The sequence below is a fragment of the Rousettus aegyptiacus genome, unplaced genomic scaffold, assembly GCF_014176215.1.
Source record: "Rousettus aegyptiacus isolate mRouAeg1 unplaced genomic scaffold, mRouAeg1.p scaffold_m13_p_4, whole genome shotgun sequence".
NCBI lineage: Eukaryota > Metazoa > Chordata > Mammalia > Chiroptera > Pteropodidae > Rousettus > Rousettus aegyptiacus.
This window is the reverse complement of record NW_023416307.1, coordinates 3,993,079-4,012,690: the sequence shown is the minus strand read 5'-3', so window position 1 is coordinate 4,012,690 and position 19,612 is coordinate 3,993,079. Positions and strand designations below refer to the sequence as shown.

At 37.9% G+C, this 19,612-nt stretch overlaps 1 protein-coding gene and 1 non-coding gene across 4 annotated transcripts in view; one reads left to right on the top strand and one right to left on the bottom strand.

The window, feature by feature from the left end:
* The window catches only part of MORC3 (MORC family CW-type zinc finger 3), a 37,389-nt gene extending 26,768 nt beyond the window's left edge, over nt 1-10,621 (top strand). The window contains exons 13-17 of one of the 3 annotated variants that reach the window (XM_036219848.1): nt 781-829; nt 1,764-1,933; nt 4,639-5,524; nt 6,807-6,964; nt 9,130-10,621. In XM_036219848.1, the coding sequence (XP_036075741.1) occupies nt 781-829; nt 1,764-1,933; nt 4,639-5,524; nt 6,807-6,964; nt 9,130-9,283 (1,417 nt within the window). In that variant the 3' untranslated portion in view covers nt 9,284-10,621. The remainder of the gene's footprint in view (nt 1-780; nt 830-1,763; nt 1,934-4,638; nt 5,525-6,806; nt 6,965-9,129) is intronic. The other 2 variants (XM_016123458.2, XM_036219849.1) reach the window with 2 other exon arrangements.
* LOC118602479 lies at nt 8,132-8,250 on the bottom strand. The gene has a single exon (XR_004950722.1). It is a non-coding gene; the product is annotated as a 5S ribosomal RNA (ribosomal RNA).
* Nucleotides 10,622-19,612: the final 8,991 nt, after the last annotated feature.

Sequence of the window (19,612 nt, the reverse complement as noted above, 5' to 3'; positions counted from 1 at the left end):
CATACAGGATAGTTTTGTATTTTTGGGCCACACAGGCATCATGAGTGAATATTACCCTCTCTGAGCTTAGAGACTGCTGGGGAGGCTGAGACGTGTAGTAATCATTAGAAGTTGACGAGTGCCATAGAAGGTACCACCGAGTCCTGTCACCATCCAGTCCTGGTAGGAAGCCCATAAAGAGAGGGTACTTCTGGCTGGGGATGGACAGGGCAGAACGGACCAGGAAAATTCACAAAGGACATTTTTGTGATAGGCCTTGAAGGATGGGTAGGGTGAGAATGTACAGGGAACGGTGGTTTGTTTGGCTTAACTAGAGTAAATATGGGCTTGGGCATGGTGGAAAGTGGGCGTGACCTAGAGACCTGGGGGTGTGAGCGATCTCGCTAGGGTGAACTCACAGCTGATGTACTGCACGCAGAGGCCAAGTTCAACAAGAACTTCAGGTAGTTTTGAGTTACATTGCACTGTTTGGATGGTAAATCTAGGAGGATTGGAGTCAAGAAACCATTTGGAAGCCTGCGTGATGCTCCCGGTGAGAGGTCTGAAAACACCGTGGATGGAAAGCAAGAGGCAGATGTTAGGGTGTTACTGAGAAATGAGATAGAAGTAGAAAGTGTCCCCGTCCCAGGGCTTGCCGCCAACTACAGTAAGAGTAGAGCCAATCAGAGCCCGTTTCTGACTGACTCATAGTGAAATGGCAAGCGTGTCATTGGAACACAGAATTGAAAAATAATGAAGTAATTTTAAGTATATTTTTTTGTCTCTTTTTTTTTTTTAAAGGGACAAGGAAAGATTCAGGATCAGACAACTGCGCATGCCTGAGGTTCGGGTAACTAAGCCTTGCATTTTATAGCTGTGCCTTTTATTGCATAGTGGTTATTTTAACAGGTAATTTTAAAGCTTAGAAGTGATCTTGTTCATTCAGTTCACATAGTCCTCCTTTTTTATCTCCCTCCTTGCCCTCCTCCCAACCCTGACTTCTTAACCCAACAGCTTCGTTCAGACTGTTCACCTTTTTTTAGTTGGGAACCTTCTGAGAAAATGCAGACCTTCTCTTAAGAATCTCGTTAGCTAGGCAGTTAGGGGAGAGTCGCAGGGACACACAGGGCGCCACGTCCTAGCCCTAACCCGGACCGAAGCTACGGCGTTTTTCTCTTTGTTGACCACTGTCCCTGGCCCTTCCGTTTCCTAATGCTTGACAGTGTTAAGGAGCCTTTTCTGCGTCTATGAGTAGGTGTTTCTGTGTCGAAGTTTTGGCCTGCTGCATATATATGTGTGTTTGCTTATAATTACACTGAAATGTTTTCTTGCATAAAAGCAGAACAGAACTGGGGGGACGGGGCAGAGAATAGTGGGCTTAACTTTTGTTTTTAAAGGCAATATCTTTATGACTTTAATGCCTTAGGAAAATATTTTTATTATATCTCGATAAGTCCTTTGTATATAGTGCAGGGCCAGCAAATCTGTAAAAGGCCAGGTAGTAAATACTTTAGGCTTTGTGAGCCACACACAAGTCTCTATTACATATTCGTTGTTTTATTTTTTGTTCACTTCTTTAAAAACGTAAAAGCGCTTAGCTCACTTGCGGGATGGATTTCATTCATCAGACTGTCGTTCGTCACTCCCTGCTGCACAAGGAGTTACGGGGTTAGGGCAGTTCGCAACATCTTCTGGGATGAGGGGAAGGGGAAATAAAATAATGTGTTTGGGGCACGGCCCATTAAAAGAATTTCTTTAAGATCCTTTTTTTCCCCCTCCAACAGATTAATGCTAACGAACTGGTGGTTCGATCAATCCCTGTGTTAAGTCAGAGCTTTTCTCCCGGAAAGGAAAGTGTTCCCAGAGGACATCTTTCAGAAGCAGCAACTCCTTATGCAACCAGACTTATAAATAATCATCGGAGTTCACCCCAGTCTGAACCTGAGAGCAGCAGGTGAGTGGCTAAAATGTGTTTTTCCTTTTGGAGGATGAATATTAAGCAGAGCCTTTACTTGACATTTCTGTGGCAGAGAATGCACTTAAAAGAAATGGTAGTTTACATGCATGTAAAAAGTCTGAAGGACAGGTTACTTTGCTTTTATTGTCTAAACTTACCTCATTTACGTCACCTGTTTTTTGTGGGATTTTATCAAATCGTTATTTACCTCTTTGAGATTCTTTAAGAAAAGTCTTGCTTTTAAGAGTATCAGTAAGTAAAGAAAAACATGGATTATTAACAGTACAACATTATGTCAGGCGTGACCCACCAGTTCTCAGGCATAGCTCGTGGCGCACTATATTTTTTGGGTGATGAACGGATGGAGAAGGAAGAGAGAAACAAAGGTATGGGAGATACACGAATTGAAAAGTTAGCTCTCTTGACTGGAAAGTCAGGGAAGGCTTTGCGATGAGGTGCTCAGGTTGGTTCCTGATATTCTGAAGGTAGCGCTCTGAGCAGGTGGCCCAAAGGGAGGGGAATGAACACGGGTGAAGAGAGAGAGCATGATGCCCGTGAACCAGCAGATCAGACGGGCGACACCTGATGTTCGTTGTTGAAAGAGAAACACTGGAACAAGGTTCTCTGCGGCAGTGAGGCCAGAGAGGTTTCGTGGGCTTCCACAGATTCTCAAAGGGCTTTTCGACCCCAAGATAGAAGCAGCTGCCTTTACGTGTTTGTACATAAGGATGGACGTATTCAGAAACGGCTTGCCACATGTAGCCCACGTTCTGAGGATGACTCGTGTTGGTGCTGGATTGCTATTTAAGAACTTGTGTGAATGTTTTTTTTACCAGTCTCCTTAATTAATATTTTTGTTTTTTCTTCATAAAGGTAGTTCCAAAGTAAGAAAAAGTCAAGTCTGTAAAGTTTATAGACAAAAGATAATGGGATTTATTTTTAAAGGTGACTGCCATCAAAATGGAAAATGAGAATAGAAAATTTTTAATAATTTTTATATCCTGTATTCATTCTCAGATTCATAGAGCCAAAATCTATAGAAAGACCTAAACTAAGCCTTGAGAAAGACAAATGGAAATTAGGCTGGTGAGAAATATAATAAGGCAACTCCTAATTAACTGATGAACGCAGAGATCCCTTGATAAGCCTTAGAACTGGGAAGCATCAGGTACTTCTGAAGGTGGGAAACAGGGCTGAGAACAAAAGGCTTGTTTGAAAATTTAAGAGTAATTCCTAGTTCTTCAATTGCAAAGTCTGGCATCATTGCTTCTCTTCCTGTGTCAGAAAGTACAAAGTTTACTTTCTGGGGCAGTTTTTACTGTTGAAGATGTAGGTGAGCCTCTATTTTAAAAACAGAAGAAGTAAATAAAGTTTGAATACTGAATGAGAAATGTCCCTCTCTTTCTTCCCTCACTGGGCTCCCAAGAGAAAAGTCCTAGTCAATGATGACAGTTTTGAACCACAAGCCCAGCCCTTACTGCTTCGAGTCAGTTTCACTCTGAAATATAGACGGCCAAAGATCACCAGATGTACAGACTGAAACAAAGGGAGTAGAAGAAACCATGTGAAATTTATTAGAAGGTGGATAGAAGTCGAACAAATAAATCTCTTAGATTTAAGAGATTTATTTGTTGGAAAGTAGAAAAGAGAGAATAAGGTCAACATCTGAATAAGAATGTCGGAATGGGAGCTCAGAGAAAGCAAAGGGGAGGAAATAATGTAAGAAAGACTTAATTTCCACTAAATATACAGCATAATGTCTGGGAAAAGATCCATTCCAAGTAACATCATGAAATTCTAGAACACCAGGGAAAAGAGATTTTTTTAGAGGAGAAAAGTAGAGGTTACCTGCAAAAGATCAGGAATCAGAATGGCAAATACTGAACGGTGGATTGCAGCAGGATGATGCTTTTCAAGTTTGAGAAGGTCATTTCCAGTCTGGAGGTCCATAAAAAAACCAAGCCAGCAATAAACTGAGAGGCGAAAGGGTCTTCATCACGTGAAATTTTACATTTTTTATGTCCTGTGTACCCTTTCTCAAGATTAAATTGTAAATTGTGCCCCCTCGATAAGAGAAAGTAAGCCAGAGAAAGGAAAAACTTTCTTGAGGTGAAAGAAATATGAGGTCTAACGCATAAGGCTCAAATAGCAAACCAGTACAAATATCCCTCTGAGTGGGGCAAATAGTAATCAGTGGGCGATAAATTCACGGAAAACTAAGCAAATGAAGAAAAAAGGTAATTCTTAATGCAGGGGAACTTGTTTTCCGTGAAAGGATGGGGCATGCTGGCGTACTTGGTGGCTCACTTTCGATCACTGAATGTTGCTACAGATTATGACGGGGAAAGGAGAGTGGCAGTGCCAGTCACTGAGCTCTAGAACACACAGCGGATCTGGGGCGGGTGGTGGAATTCTGGGTTGGGCTTGTGTACACTGAAATTCCCAGAGGGCATCAGGTGAGGAGACGTTTGGCAATATATAGATTGATACTTTACAGATCTCAATAGTCTGATTGTCTTCTCATCTGTAAATGGAGAAAATACTCTCTACTTCATTAAATCATTGGGCAGTACTGTGTAATAGATCAGTTTTTAAAAATAAGCAATGGATATTTCTTAGAATTTCAGGGTAGGTTACTTCAAGGTCATCTATTTTGTCCATATCTATGTAATTTTACATTTTACATATAAATATTTTTCCAGTATGAAACGGAGACTTCCTATGCGTTCCTCGATTTTGAATGCAAAGAATCAGAGATTGAGTAATCAGACATTTGAAAATTTAGCTTATAAAAATGATGATGATGAAGATGTCATCATCTTAGAAGAAAACAGTACCCCCAAGCCCGCAGGAGATCACGATGTCGCAGTGAAGTTGGAGCAGAGTCACATGGAGCAGAGTGGTCTTCCCGTCGAGCTGGCGGGTGATAATGAACCTTGTGACCAGACCAGTTCAACAGGCACCTCATCATCCAGGTGTGATCAGGGAACTGCTGTGGCCACCCAGACGGAATTACTAGGTCCAGTTAAAAAGGAAGAACCTGTTGAAGATGGTATAGATGCAAGAAATGATAAGGCTGTCCTGCCATCACATGCAGAAGCTGAAGGAAAGATGCCTGAAACCCAGAAAACTTTGGATAAATCTGTGGGTGAGGCTGGCAGCCAGTTAAACGAACTGAAAAACGAGCTCCTTCTGGCCACTCAAGAAAAAGAAAATTATAAAAGACAATGTCACATGTTTACTGACCAAATCAGAGTGTTACAACAGAGGATACTGGAAATGAACAACAAATATGTAAAGAAGGAAACGTGCCATCAGTCCACTGAAACAGATGCAGTGTTTTTACTTGAGAGTATTAATGGCACATCCGAAAGTACGGACCTCATGGTATCTCAGTATCGGCAAGCTCTGGAAGAAATAGAGAGGCTGAAAACACAGTGTAGTGCTTTGCAGCATGTAAAGCCCGAATGTGGTCAGTGCGCCAGCAGCGAGAGCAAAAGCGAAGTGGACGAGATGGTCGTGCAGCTAGATGATGTGTTCAGACAGCTGGACAAATGCACTACCGAGAGGGATCAGTATAAAAGTGAGGTGAGTGTTATCATTCAGCGTCAGCGATAGTCATGGGAATCTGGGGACTGGCAGCAGCTAGATTATTAGAATAAACAGTATTTCCATTCACTGACTATTACTCCACTGATTTTCAGCTGGGGCGTGGTCCTGGGCACATGGAAATGTGTAGGGATAGTTTTGGTTCTTGAAATATCTTGAGATGGGCACGGCTGCATTTTAATGGGTGGTGACCAGGGTGATAAATGTCCTGTAGTACAAGAACATTGATGTACAGTGAAGCACTGTCCTACTAAAATACCGATGTCACTCCCTTTTTGAGACACTCAGTTGCTAAATATAGTGGAAACTTTACATCCATTATTCATAAGCCTCATAATAACCGTACAGGGTGGATGATGATATCTTCATTTTATAGATGCTCCCTGTGTCACTTATGAGTAGCTTCGTTTGCAGGTGACATAAAATCCAAATAACAGAGGCAGCTGGCCAGTCATCAGAGACACAGGCTCCTTTTCCGTTGTTGCTTTGCTTCACTTCCGGTAGTTGTGGTCTGAGGTGGCTTTTCAGGTCCAGCCGTCATCTCTCTACATTCCAAGCAGCAGGGAAGAGGAGTTTCGGTTCCGGAAATTTGCTTACGTTCTGTCTTTCAGAAGTTAGTCACCTGGCTAATGGGTGCCTCGGAAATGTAGTCTTTAATTGGGGGTTTTTCTACTGAGGAAGAAGGAGATTTAGATATCAGAAGACAAGTAGTAGCCTGCGCACACCCCTGAATTCAAATTCGAGTAGCTCCCTTAAAAAAATCCGTTTTATATATCATATTAACATGGTGTTAGAAAGGAGGGTTTCTCTGCTAAAAAGAGTTTGGAAAAAACAGCACTGCTCCTTCCTGGATACGCCACTGGTGAAGCTGTTCATCTGGGCATTCGTCTTGATGTGCTGGCCCAGGTGCTCGACGGCAAAAATAAAAATGTGGGCTTCCTGTCAGAGCTGGTGAGTGTGCACGATGAAAGCCACTGTGACATCAGCATGACGTAGGCGTTTTTATCTTGGTTTTTCAGTTTTTAGGTACCAGGTTTTTTTTAGTCAAGCGGTAATTGACATTTTCTGTTCTTTCAATGTAAAGAGATGTAGAGGTGTAACTAAAAATGAAGCTTTGTTTATAGAAAGTTATTGGGGGCTGTTTAGTGTTTTTTGATGGTAATTTTCGTCAAGCAGAGTTTTTACACTTTTTAGCTTACATTTGCACATGATGTTGCTGTTTTAAAATTTCACAGTTAAAAAGTTAATTTTTTCTTGTCAGGTTGAATTATTGGAAATGGAGAAATCACAAATTCGTTCACAGTGTGAAGAACTGAAAACTGAAATTGAACAATTAAAATCCAGAAGTCAACAGATAGGAACAGATGTTTCAACTTCAAGTAACATTGAGGAGTCTATAAATTATGCTGATGGGGAAAGGTAATGTTAAATGATTACTGCGCATTAAGAGACACAGGCTTCTTATTAATAATGAATGTCCACTAAAATGATGCAGCTCTTCCTGCTATGTGGTAGGATTTCGCACCCAAAAGGAGCTGTTGTTGAGAAATAATCTACCATCCTCACTTGACATCAGTTGTATTATTACTTTGATTTTTGGTTTAAGTTTTTGAAGGATTCCGTTAAATCTGTTCATGAAAATAGAAAGAGTTGAGTTTTACAAGTATGGAGGACAAGAAGTCAGAAAAAACTTCCAACCATTGTTTATAAAAATGGGAACCACAGCATCTGTGGTGCTCGTAGAAATGCAGATCCTTGGGCCTTCCTGCAGTTTGTTAAAATGGAAACTTTGAAACGATCTCCCAGACGACTCTTTTGCACACTCAGCTTTGAGTAACTGATGATCTTTTATACCTCTGCTTTCCAAAATGGTAAAGCCACATGTGGCTACTGACACTTGAATTCCAGCTAGTCTGAATTGAGATGTGCTTTAAGTATAATATCTGCTAAAGTTGGAGCTGTAGTGTAAAATAAAAAAAGGATGTAAAATACCTCATTAAAAATATTTTGATTATATGATGAAATCATAATATTTTTAGCTACGTGGGATTAACTAAACTATGTAACTAAAATTTATTGTTTCATTTTACTTTTTATTTGAACTATTTGAATATTTTAAAGTGCATACGGAGCTCACAATATTTCTCTTAGTGGTGTTTTATACACTAAAAATAGGAATCTGTGACATGTCTGGTCGATGGGAAGAATTAGCTAGGGACAGTCAAAAACTTCCAAGAAAGCATGGATAAGAGGGTTATAGGGTCACACTAGTCTTTTGTCTACTTTTCATGTAGATAAAAGGTACGTTATGACAAAGGGAATATTCTTGGTAGGACATAGGATGGTTAATTTCTGGAAAGCAAACCTGAAAAATATTTGAACCATAGGCGTCTGATGGAAGATGATTGGGAAAACTTGGATAAAAATGGCTGGCATGAGAATGATGTAAAATTTTATCAAAGGCCCAATAGAATCTTACCATGCAAGCCAACAAAATTTTTTTTTAGATGAGGCAACCCTTGGTTGACCTCACAGATTGTAAGGACCTTGTCGTCAGCTTACAATCCCTTATTTTTTTACTTTTTATGCCTACAGCACCTGGTCTTGCTAGGTGGTCTCCCATCCAAGTACTAACCAGGCCTGACCCTGCTTAGCTTCCGAGATCAGATGGGATCGGGCTTGTCCAGGGTGGCATGGCCGTAGACAACAAAACATTTTTAAAATCACATTTTTCTGCATTGTCAACCCAAGGATGAGCATCTTGCCCCCTCAGAGATGTCCACCCTAGAAGGATCAGTGTGCATAGACTGAACATGGACTTCTCATTTGAGAGGGGCACAGAACAGGGGCCACTGTAACGTTCTCTTGATCATGTGTCTCTCTCAGTCTTTGAAGCAAAGGCAGTGGTTGCAGTACAGTTGTAGGTATTTCAAAACTAGAATGTTCATATCCAGATACATGTGTATGAATTTGGAAGGGTTGATGATTTCATCCAGGATTTCCCAGTGTTTCCAGCAAAACACTTCCCTGTAAATGCATAGACAAATGGATAGTTAGTGAATTTTAGTATATGCAAGGTTCAGAGAAGTTTTGCTTTTTAAGTCTTATTGAACATTATTTGACTCAATGTTTTATAAGCTTATTTGACCACAGAACCATTTCTGTTTCCTCTTAATACAATGGGTATCTCATAGAACATGTTTTAGAGAACAGTTCAGTTTTTTTTCCTCACAAGGAAGCTGCAATTCAAAGATGAGGTATTTTTATTTTTAGACCAAGCATTTTCACTATTATAGCACTAGTTTTCCAGGTGATTACAATATTTTGAATTGTAAATAGCATCTGATAATTTATATTTTTTACCAGTTCATGTTTTCTTCAGTCTCAAATCAAAATTGTATTAGGTGGAACCAAACAGATACTAGTTCTGTGAAACACTACTTATCAGCAGACGAGTACTTATCACATTTAATTATGAATTATTAAGTCAAGTGGATTAACGTTTCACTTACATATTAAAGCCAACATGAATATTAAAATGTATTACAGTGTTCATCTAATGGTTGTGATATTTGCATTTGCAGCCTCAAACTCCGATCTCTTCGAGTTAACGTAGGACAGCTGCTGGCCATGATTGTACCTGACCTCGATCTTCAGCAAGTGAATTATGATGTCGATGTAGTCGATGAGATTTTAGGACAGGTTGTCGAACAAATGAGTGAAATCAGTAGTACTTAAAGTATATTTTATGTGAGATAATAAAAATATTTGCTTTTTTTGGTTGTACAGCTTTCAAAATGTAAACAATTTTGTTTAACAGGTATGATAGGTGACAGACTGAAGAAACATAATTTTTTCTGCATTCTATGCATTCAGGTGTGGCCACAAATGTGTGGACACATCACACCTTTTGAAACGCCCTTGAGTCATTGGTGTTGGGCAGCTGAATAGCTAACTCATGTTTCTGTTTGAAATGTAAATATTTACAAGTAAGTCTGCAGACATATTTTTTTATTACCTTAGAGGACTTGAGTGTTTTTCACAAAGAGGTGTTCAGGTTGCCCCTAACCTTTGTGCAATCTTTTCTGGTTCCTGAAAGTGTATTTTTATCTGAATTGAGAGCTGTGCCATAATACAAATGGAAATGTTACCTTTGATTTTCTTACAGAGAAGTTTGAACAGGATATTTTAAAAAATGGGTTAACACTCCTGATAAGTTGCGAGTGGATTCAGCATTAATGCTTCTTTTCTATAAATTAACTCCTGAAATATTTTATTCATGAAAGTAAGGCAAGCAGAAACTCTATCCATTCTGCCAGGATTTTCTTGTGCTGAGATTGCCAATCATGTTTAAAACAAAGTGATTTTATAGAACAAAGAAATGATCTTTGGTATAAGAAAGTATCCAAAATATTAAATGTCTCACCATGTTTACTTTGAAGCCCATTTTGGCTGCTTAGTCAGCATGGAGTGGGCACAATAATTGTTTAATATTTCTTTTTATGAAATCTCCTGTACAGCCTTTTGTAGGATTACTACAGGTTAATGTGAGTTGAGGAAGACAATCTTTCTCGAACAATACTGCATACCTTTTATTATATTACAAACCTAAGTGTTTTATATCCTGGAGTTAAGCAACAAATTGCCCTAGGATTATAGTATTACATGCTATAAAAGTTATGCTTTATTGATCCCATGTTTTGTGCAATTTTAAAGAGATGGCTTTCTATTAAGTATAACTGTATATATATATAATTAAGAATCATTATTTTCCACAACTAAAATGTGCATTATTTTTTTCAGAGTTTTATCATTGCTATTTATTTTTACTTTCATTTTTGAACATTCAGTACATGTTCCTTTTTGTATGTATGCTTAAGTACATGTCTGTCGTATATAAAAGTTTTACTGTACATTAAGTTCTAGAAAAAGCAAATAAATGAAGATTGTTTTATTTGCTTGGTAAAGTAATTGAAACTGTATTTTTGGTATGAAGCTGGTTTTCTGTTACAACCGTCTGGCCAAAATTTCAAATATCTTGTAATAAAATAAAAACATATGATGGCTAACTCTTCAGATATTACTTTTAAAGAATTCTATACTCAGATTATATTTTGAAAACTAAAATTGTGTCCATCAAGACCCTCAAGTTGAGCTCTTTTTACTATATTAATTGCAAAGTATATATAGAAGACTTAAGACTTTCTGTTAAGACTGCTTTTATCTTGAGAGGCAGTGTGTGCATTTATGCTTATATTTTATACTTGAGAAAATTTTCTGTGAATAAATCTTTAAAGCTAAAGAAAACTTGCCTCAACGATAGCAGCCATGTAGAGTATGTCTAAATTTGTGAATATTTATGCAGCACTTCTTTCTGGAATTTGCAATTCTTCCCTTCCTTTTGGTCAGATATATTCTTGCAAAGAAAAAAAATCTATTTTATATGGCTGTTACCTGGCTTAATAGGAAAGCTAATCATAGAGTTAGTAACAAAGCTTCTTTGCTAATTAGTTCTTTAGAAGTACTTACATATTTTTCACCCTTAAAGAAAAATATTGCCAAGGTACGATTCTTTGAAAATATGGCTAAAAATTTTCACAGAAGACCAACAAGGGCTTTCATGGTATATATGGTATTTGGGTAGAGATACCTTTTTGTTGTTAATTTAAATTTGTAAAAAGCTAGTATAAGGTGACAGTGTTGTTTAAAACTAATTCTTAAAAACAGCATGGCTATAAATGAGCATAGTCCCCAGTCCCTACAAATGGGACCTGCTTTAGTCAGCTAAGGCTATAAAAATCCCCAAAAGCTACATGTTGACGTCGCAGGAGGGGTCTGTCACGGCGATGTGCCCTTCATTTGGGCCTGAAATTCCTCATGTGTACTGGTACTGTTGGTGACTTTGCCCACGGTCTCAGACGCTTGATTCTTGCTCTCACATAGCCCATTCATTAGGTCATCATTTGTCATTGAGAAATCATTAAAGGGATATATACTGGTGGTTCTCACCAGCTGCATATCTGAATCACCTGGGGAGGTTTTTGGACTCGCAGTGTGAGGATGCACCTCTTACTAATTACGCCAGAGTCTTTGGAATCGGACCAGGTATCAGTGTTTTTTGAGGCCTCCCAGTACACCACCGGCAGAGCTGAGGGCCGTCCATCTGTGCCTTCCAGCCATGCGCATTTGCAGCATTGAACTCAAGTGGCTCCTGAAACCAACTCAAGATCAGCACTCAGTGGGCACTTTCCCACGGGGGTGAGAAAGGCAGGGGCGGAGGAGCAGAATCGGTGGCCACGTTAGAAATGTGACAGAATGGAATAAAGTGAAAAGACTGCCCCAGTGCCTACCTAAGGGTAACTACTATCGTCTTTCGTAAGCCCTTCCAGAACAGATTAGCTGCATACATACATACACATGCACATATATGCATTCAGTTTATATTAAAGTTTACGTATGATTACATATTTGTGTCAAGTTTACACGAAGGTGTAACACCATGTAGTCGGTAACTTAGCATTTCCATATTACTCTTTTGAACAGCTTTAATCACATTCTATGATAGGAATGTTCTTAATGGACATTTATTTCTCAGTCTTTTGCAAAAATAGTACAAAAAAGGCTACTATGAAAATCAACGCACATTACGCATACTTTTTCAGTTACATCCAAGTATAAATCCCTTGCAGTGAATATGGATAGGTCAAAGAGTGTATGCAGGAATTGATATTCATGAAAAAAATGTATGAGCATCTTTTCCTTTTATCTCCATCAACTTTTGATATGTGAAAAAATGGCAGCTTGTATTTCTTTGTCTCAGGTTGAACATGTTTTCAAATGTTTTATTGCCCATTTTATTCTCTTTTTCTGTGTATTACATCATATTCTTTGCCTACTCTTCAGGGTTCTTTCTCTTACTGCTTTAAAGAAGCAAAAAGCCCAAGTTCATGATGCCTAAACGCTGCCCGGACAGTGCCCGGCTTTCGGAAAATCCATAGCAGGCTAAGTTTTATTTTACATTGTTTCATAAACAGACTCATTGGAGTGGAGTGAGACCCACTAGATTCAGGTCTTTCCATACATTTGTCATTGGCTTTGGCTCACAAAAGGAATGCCATTAATACCTGCTTGGCATAGAGGAAAATATAGATGTGTTAGCCTTGTTAGCTTGTGTTAGCTTTTTAGAATTAAATGTCATGGTCACAAAGTTTACTTCTATAAACTTGCCTGTAGGGAGAAAGTCATGACCAAAGGGGAGTGTCTTGGTAAATTCAAGCCATTCAAATAAAGGTGATGTTATTAACTGCATCATAGTAAATTAACTTATAAAATGAGTGTAAATCACAAATTCCTACACAAGCATTCTCACAAGAATGAGTCGTGAGTAAATGCAATTTCCTATTTCAAATGTGCAAAACAAGTTCAACCTTGAGGTTCTGAGGTTCTGGGTGATTGCTTGCAAAGCAGATCTCAATATGGCAACAATATACAGACTCGGTTTAAATCTGACACAGCTGTATCTTTGGAACAAAATGTAAATGTGCTTTATAGTCACAAAGTACACGAGTTATCAACAGACTTGCTAATTCCCATGGGTTTCCTGTCAAATGCTGTTGGAAGTTGTGGCCTGTGTTTTGAAAGTTGGTACTGTGATCTGAACCAAAGCTGACTAAATTTTTTCTGTGGAAAAAATACCATTTAGTCATTTGTAAGTATGTGATTCAGTGGCATTCAGTATATTAACATTGTTGTGCAACCACCACTATCCATTTCCAGAATTTCATCCCAAACTATCCACCAAACTCCAATCCCCAAACCCCCAGCTTGTGGTGAGCTCTGTTCTGTCTCTGAATTTGCTTATCCTAGGTACTTCATGTAAGCGGAAGCATAACATATTTGTTCTTTTGTATCTGGCTTATTTCACTCTGCATAACGTTTCTGAGATTCATTCATGTTGTATATCCCACATTCCTTTTTAAGGCTGAATAATATTCCATTGTATGTACCACATTTTGTTTATTCATCTGTCCATGGACATCTGGGTTCCACCTTTTTGCTATTAAGAGCAATGCTAAGAACATTTTATCCGTGCTTTCAGTTCTTTTAGGTACATACCTAAGAGTGGAATTGCTGAATTATATGACAATTCTATGTTTAAGTGTTTGAGGAATTGCCAGACTGTTTTCCTCAGAGCCTACACCATTTATATACCTACCAGCAATGCAGGAGTGTTCCAGTCTTTCCTCATCCTCTCCAACATTGATATTTTCTTTTGTTTTATAATAGCTATCCTAATGGAAGGGGTATTTTCATGTACTTATTGGCCATTTGTGTATCTTGTTTGGAGAAATATCTATTCAAGTCCTTTGCCCATTTTTTAAATGGGTTCGTTGCAGGAGTTTTGTTTGTTTGTTTGTTTGTTAATGTATTCTGGATATTAATCCTTTATCAGATACGTGATGTGCGGATATTTTCTTCTGTCGGTGCTTTTTGCATTCTTGATAGTGTCCTTTAAGGCATGAGAGTTTTTTATTTTGGTGAAGTCCCATTTTTTTTTGTTTGTTTGTGCTTTTGGTATCATAGTCAACAAATCATTGACTAAGAGTCATGAAGATTTTCCCGTTTTCTTCTAAGTTTATCATTTTAGTTCTTAACATTTAGGTCTCTAATTCATTTTGAGTTAATTTTTGCACATGGTGCAAGGCTCCAAATTCATTCTTTGCATGTGGGTATCATTCCCATAGCACTATTTGTTGAAAAAGTCTGTCTTTTACCTATGGAATGGTCATCTTGTCCTTGTCAAAAATTGACCGTACATACGAGGTTTTCTGGGTTCTCCCATTGATCTGTATGTCCTTATGCCAGTGCCACTGTTTTGATGACTGTTTTCTAGTAAATTTTGAAGTCAGGAACTTTTTCAAGATCGTTTTGGTTATTCAGGGTCCCTTGAGATTCCATACAAATTTTAGGACAGAAAACTGTTTTCTGCAAAACACACTGTTGGGATTCTCATAGGAATTGCATTGAATCTGTAGATTCTTTGGGGGAAGTATTGTCGTCTTAACAATATTAAGCCTTACCACATAATGGGATATCTTCTTATGTCTTCTTTAATTTTAGCGATGTTTTGTAGTTTTTATTGTACAAGTCTTTCACCTCCTTGGTTGTTTATTCCTAAGTGTTTTATTCTTTTTGATGTTGTTGTAAATGGAATTGTCTTATCAAAGAATTTCCTTTCTGAATGTTCATTGTTAGTGTTTAGAAATGCAACTTATTTTTGTGTGATTTTGTAGCCCACAAGTCTGCTGAATTCATTTAATAGCTCTAACGGTTGTTTTTTTGGTGTGAAATCTTTAAGGTTTTGTACATAAAAGATGATGTCATCTGCAAAGAGATAATTTGATTTCTTCCTTTCCAGTTTAGATGTCTTTTATTTCTTTTTCTTGCTTAATTGCTCTAGCTAGAACTGTCAAGACTGTGGAATAGAAGCAGTGAAATTGGGTATCATCTTTGTTCCTGATCCTAGGGGAAAAGCTTTCAGTCATTCACTGCCCAGTATGATGTTAGCTATGGGTTTTTCATACACCACCTTTATCATATTAAGGCAGTTTCATGATTAAAACTATTGTTCTTTTTAATCATGTAAGCATTGAATTTTGTCAAGCGCCATTCTTGCATTCCAGGAATACATCTATCTTGGTCATGGTGTTTAATGCTTTTAATATGTTTCTGAATTTGGTTTGCTAGTATTTTGTTGAAGTTTTTGCATCGGTATTCATAATGTCGATATGCATTTTTGTTTTATTGCAGTTGTCTATCTGGCATTGGGCAATGATGGCCTCAGAATGAGTTAGGAAAGAGGAAAGAGGAGTCCTCTTTAATTTTTTGGAAAAGTTTGGGAAAGATTAATTATTAAAATGTTTGGTGAAATTCACCAGTGAATCCATCTAAGGTTTTTCTTTTGGGGAGGTTTCTGTAATCGAGCCCATTTTTTTTTTACTAGTTATAAGTCTATTTTTATTTGTTACTTCTTCAAGATTAACTTTTGGTATATTGCATATTTCTAGAAATTCGTTCATATGGTTATTCAGTTTACTGGCAAATACTTGGCCATAGTATATTCTCTTTTTTACTTCTGTAACGTCAGTAGTAATGTCCCTGCTTTCTTTTCTGATCTTAGTAATTTGAATATTTTTTTTCCTCAATCTAGCTAAAGGTTTGTCAGTTTTGTTGGTCTTTTCAAAGAACCAACTTTTGGTTTTGTTGATTTTTCTCTCTATTCTCTATTGCCCTTCCCACATTTGGAAGGAAATTCTAAACATGTAATATCTGTAAATAATTTAGTATTATCTCTAAAATATGAGATTAAAAATTTTCATTTTAGATTTTAAATGAGAATTTTAAAGCACAAAAACAATACAGTTATTATACCTTAAATATTAATAATTCTTTAGTCTCTAGGCAGGGCTCAAATTTCTTTTGTCCCTTCATACACATTTTTCCAGCTGCTTTGTTTAATTTGGCCAGATCCAAACAGAATCCACACAGTGCATTTGGTTGCTAGGTCTCACATTTCTTTAAATCTGTAGGTTTTCTTCCAGTGCTCTTTCTTTTTAGTCATGGAAGGAACCAGAACACTTTTCTTTTAGAGTTTCCCTCATTTTGGTATCATCGAATTTTTAAAAAATACCTCTCAAAAAAACCAAAATACCTCTCTTGTATTTCTTATAAACTGGTAGGTAGATCTACATCATTAAGCAGATTCAAATTCTTTCCTTTTGGAAGAATTCTTCATAGGTGTTATTTCTTCCTATTGCCTCACACTGAGGTACATAATATATATATATTTGTCTCCTTTTGTTATATTAAGATCAATTGGTGAGTTTAGGTGGTATGCTAATCCATCCTTCATAAAGTTCCCTCTCAGTCATTTACCTAATGATTTTAGCATTCATTAATAGTTACACCTAGATGCATTATTTTTTTAGGAGTTGTGAAATGGTGGTATACATTTTATAATTCCTTTCGAGTTGGTGGGAAATCTATAAAGAAAACCTAGTTTTCCTGAGGTATTGTTCATATAAAATAGGCAGGATAAATATTTGCTGCCTTATTTCCTAAATACTTTCTCCAAAGGTAACCAATTGTTGTTTGTTGTTGTTGTTGTTAATATCATTATGAACTTGTGGTTTTTAACATTTACTATGTTTCAGTTCATTGTGGCAATTTTCCGGTGTTAAATTGTCTCACCTTGGCTGGAGGTTTCTAAACTGACTCTTGTGTCTATTACATAAGCCCGAGTAGTCTTTGATGATTTTCTTGCTTTCTGGTACGATAGGGTGTTTGAGGCTCATCTAATACATTTTCTGTTTTAGACCAGGAAACAGCCATTCCTCCAAGGAGCTCTGGTTCTTATCATAGAGACCATAATCTAGGCACAGACATATTCATTGCTTCTTGTTTGGACATTTCTTCTAGGCCTTCTTAGTGAACTGAGCTAGGAAACCCTTTTTTTTTTTTTTTTCTTTAAGAGAAAATATATATTGAATATATACCAATATTTCCAATTTAGAAGTTTCATTTATTTTAAGATTTTATATTTCTAGCATTCTGGCATTTTCTCTTTCGCTGGAAATTTTGATTCTTAACCACATAATTATTTATTTGCTTTTCCCGTAGATAAGCACATGTATTCATATACATATATACCAATACCAATATCATTCTAGCCATAGGGTGACTGAACAAGCTGAAACTTTCTTTGAGAGAGTATCACATTTCTGTGCTTGCCAGTCACTGGAAATAATCCCTGTGCCCATCATAAGGCTTCTTCACCATACCATTCCATGTGTCCGTGATTCTTTTTGATTGCTGAATAGAGTTCCATTGTACGAATATGACACAGTTTGATTATCTTTTCTGCTGTTGATGGATATTTGGTGTCTTTCCCGTTTCGGCTATTATGAATAAAGCGTCTACAAACATTCTTGTGCAAGTCTGCTCTCATTTCCTATATATATATACACCAAGAAGTGGAATTGCTGGGTCATAGGGTAAACACATTTGACTTTAACTACTGAACAGTTTCCTACAGTTTTTGTGTCTTAGTTCAGGCTGGTACAATAAAAATACCATAGACCGGTGGCTTAAATAATAAACATTCATTTCTCACAGTTTGGGAGGCTAGGGAAGTCCCAGATCAAGGGGCCGGCAGATGCAGAACCTAAGGAGACTCCTGGTTCGTAGATGGCTGTCTTCTCACTGTGTCCTCGTATAGCTAAGGAAGTAGGGCAGGGGATAGAGAGAGTCCAGTCTCCTCCTCGCATTTTCAGGGCACCAACCCCATGATGGGGGCTCCACCCTCATGAACTCCACCTTAATTAGCTGCCAAAATTCCCACCTCTAAATACCATCGCACTGGGGGTTAAGGCTTGAACGTAGGAATTTTGGGGAGACACGAAACACTGTGTCCATAGACATCTATCATTTTACACTCCCACCGGCAGTGTGCCAGAGCTCCTGTGCTGATTTCTAACTTTCCCCCCTATTTCTCCTTGTCTTTTTATTCTGATAAAATTTGCTCAACATCTTTTCCCAACCCAGTATTGAATTTTCTTCTGTTAAATTTGTTGTGCACTTTTATTTCCCATTAATAATAATGTTTTATTAGTACTAATTCCAACTTCAGATATTTATTCTATCTAGAGTTTTCACACGTAGAAAACGAAATGATAGGAAAGTGGGCTCAGAGAAGTCTTTATTGCTTTTTAAAGCCAAGTTAAGATTTATTCTCTTTATATTCATTTTCACTATGAAAGACCAAATTACTTTGGTCCCCTTGGGGTGATACAATTCTGCTAGAATCAGTGCTTGGGGCCCAAAGTGAAGTTCAGTGGTTACTGAGGCATCCAGTCCGAGTGACTTGTGATGGAACTGAAGTCTAGCCTGGAGCCAAACTCAGGTCTCTACCAAATACTTCTGTCTCTGTCTCTGTCTCTCTCTTTCTCTCTCTCTTTTTGAGAAAAGATTTGTCAGTCTAGGGTCACCAGCTCCTGGCGATGGCTCACCAGGCAGGAATGGACATCAGGTCTCAAAAATTTTCACCAAGAAAGCCAATTCTTCCATGTATGTTTAAGCATGTGGCTTAATCTTTTTAATCCACAGTCTAGAATCCTGGCACCTCAGGAGATGGTCAGAGGATTCATTTGTGAATTGACAGCATTGGTCAGAAATTTGGAGAAACCTGATAGTTATGAGACATTGAATCCAGGGCTTTCCAAGTAGGAAAGATTATCAGACTCTCCTGGGAGCTTGTGAAAAGGCAGATAGCTGCCCCCCACCCTCCGCCACCCCCAGTTGGATAGTCTAAATCAGTGGGCTGGGCAGAGCCAGGAATCTGTACTTTTAAAACAGCTAGATTATCTACAGTACATATTTGTCATTCCAAGTTCAAGCTCTCTAAATCCTAGCCATAACTTAAGAGGGAACATGAAAAGGTTGCATATCTGTATTACATTATCCTAGTTTACTGTAGAAATGAGCCTTAAGAGCTTGATTCTTGTCAACATGAGACATCCAGTTGTAGACAATTTCTATACCTTTCATACAACTGGCTAAAAGCATCGACCAGCGTTTATGTAAGAAGCCGTATCAATTCTTTTTCCCCAAAATTCCAGAAATAGTTGGCTTCCTCAGATGAACCTGTATGTTTCTTTTTTCAAGTAAAAGCTATGTGCATCCCAAGGTATTTGTTTCCTGGCTTTCAAAGAAGCTCACGGGTTAACTGTCCCATTCTAAAAGGTAAGCTGCGTCTATTTTTGCCTTCTAACTTAAATCCTCCCTTTAAACCCTTAAATTTTGTTTTTAAAAAGTGTGTATAACCATGTCTGCTAATTGAGGTACAATGTAAGCAATCCAGTATTGCACAATCCCAGAGCTTTGACCTCTCCAAAATATTCTAGAAGCTGATATATTAAAAAAATCTCAATTTTTATTTACAAAAGGAAAAAGAGACATGTTGGTTTCAGTGTTATGATATCTAGAGAGAAAGAAGAGGGTAAAAGTGGG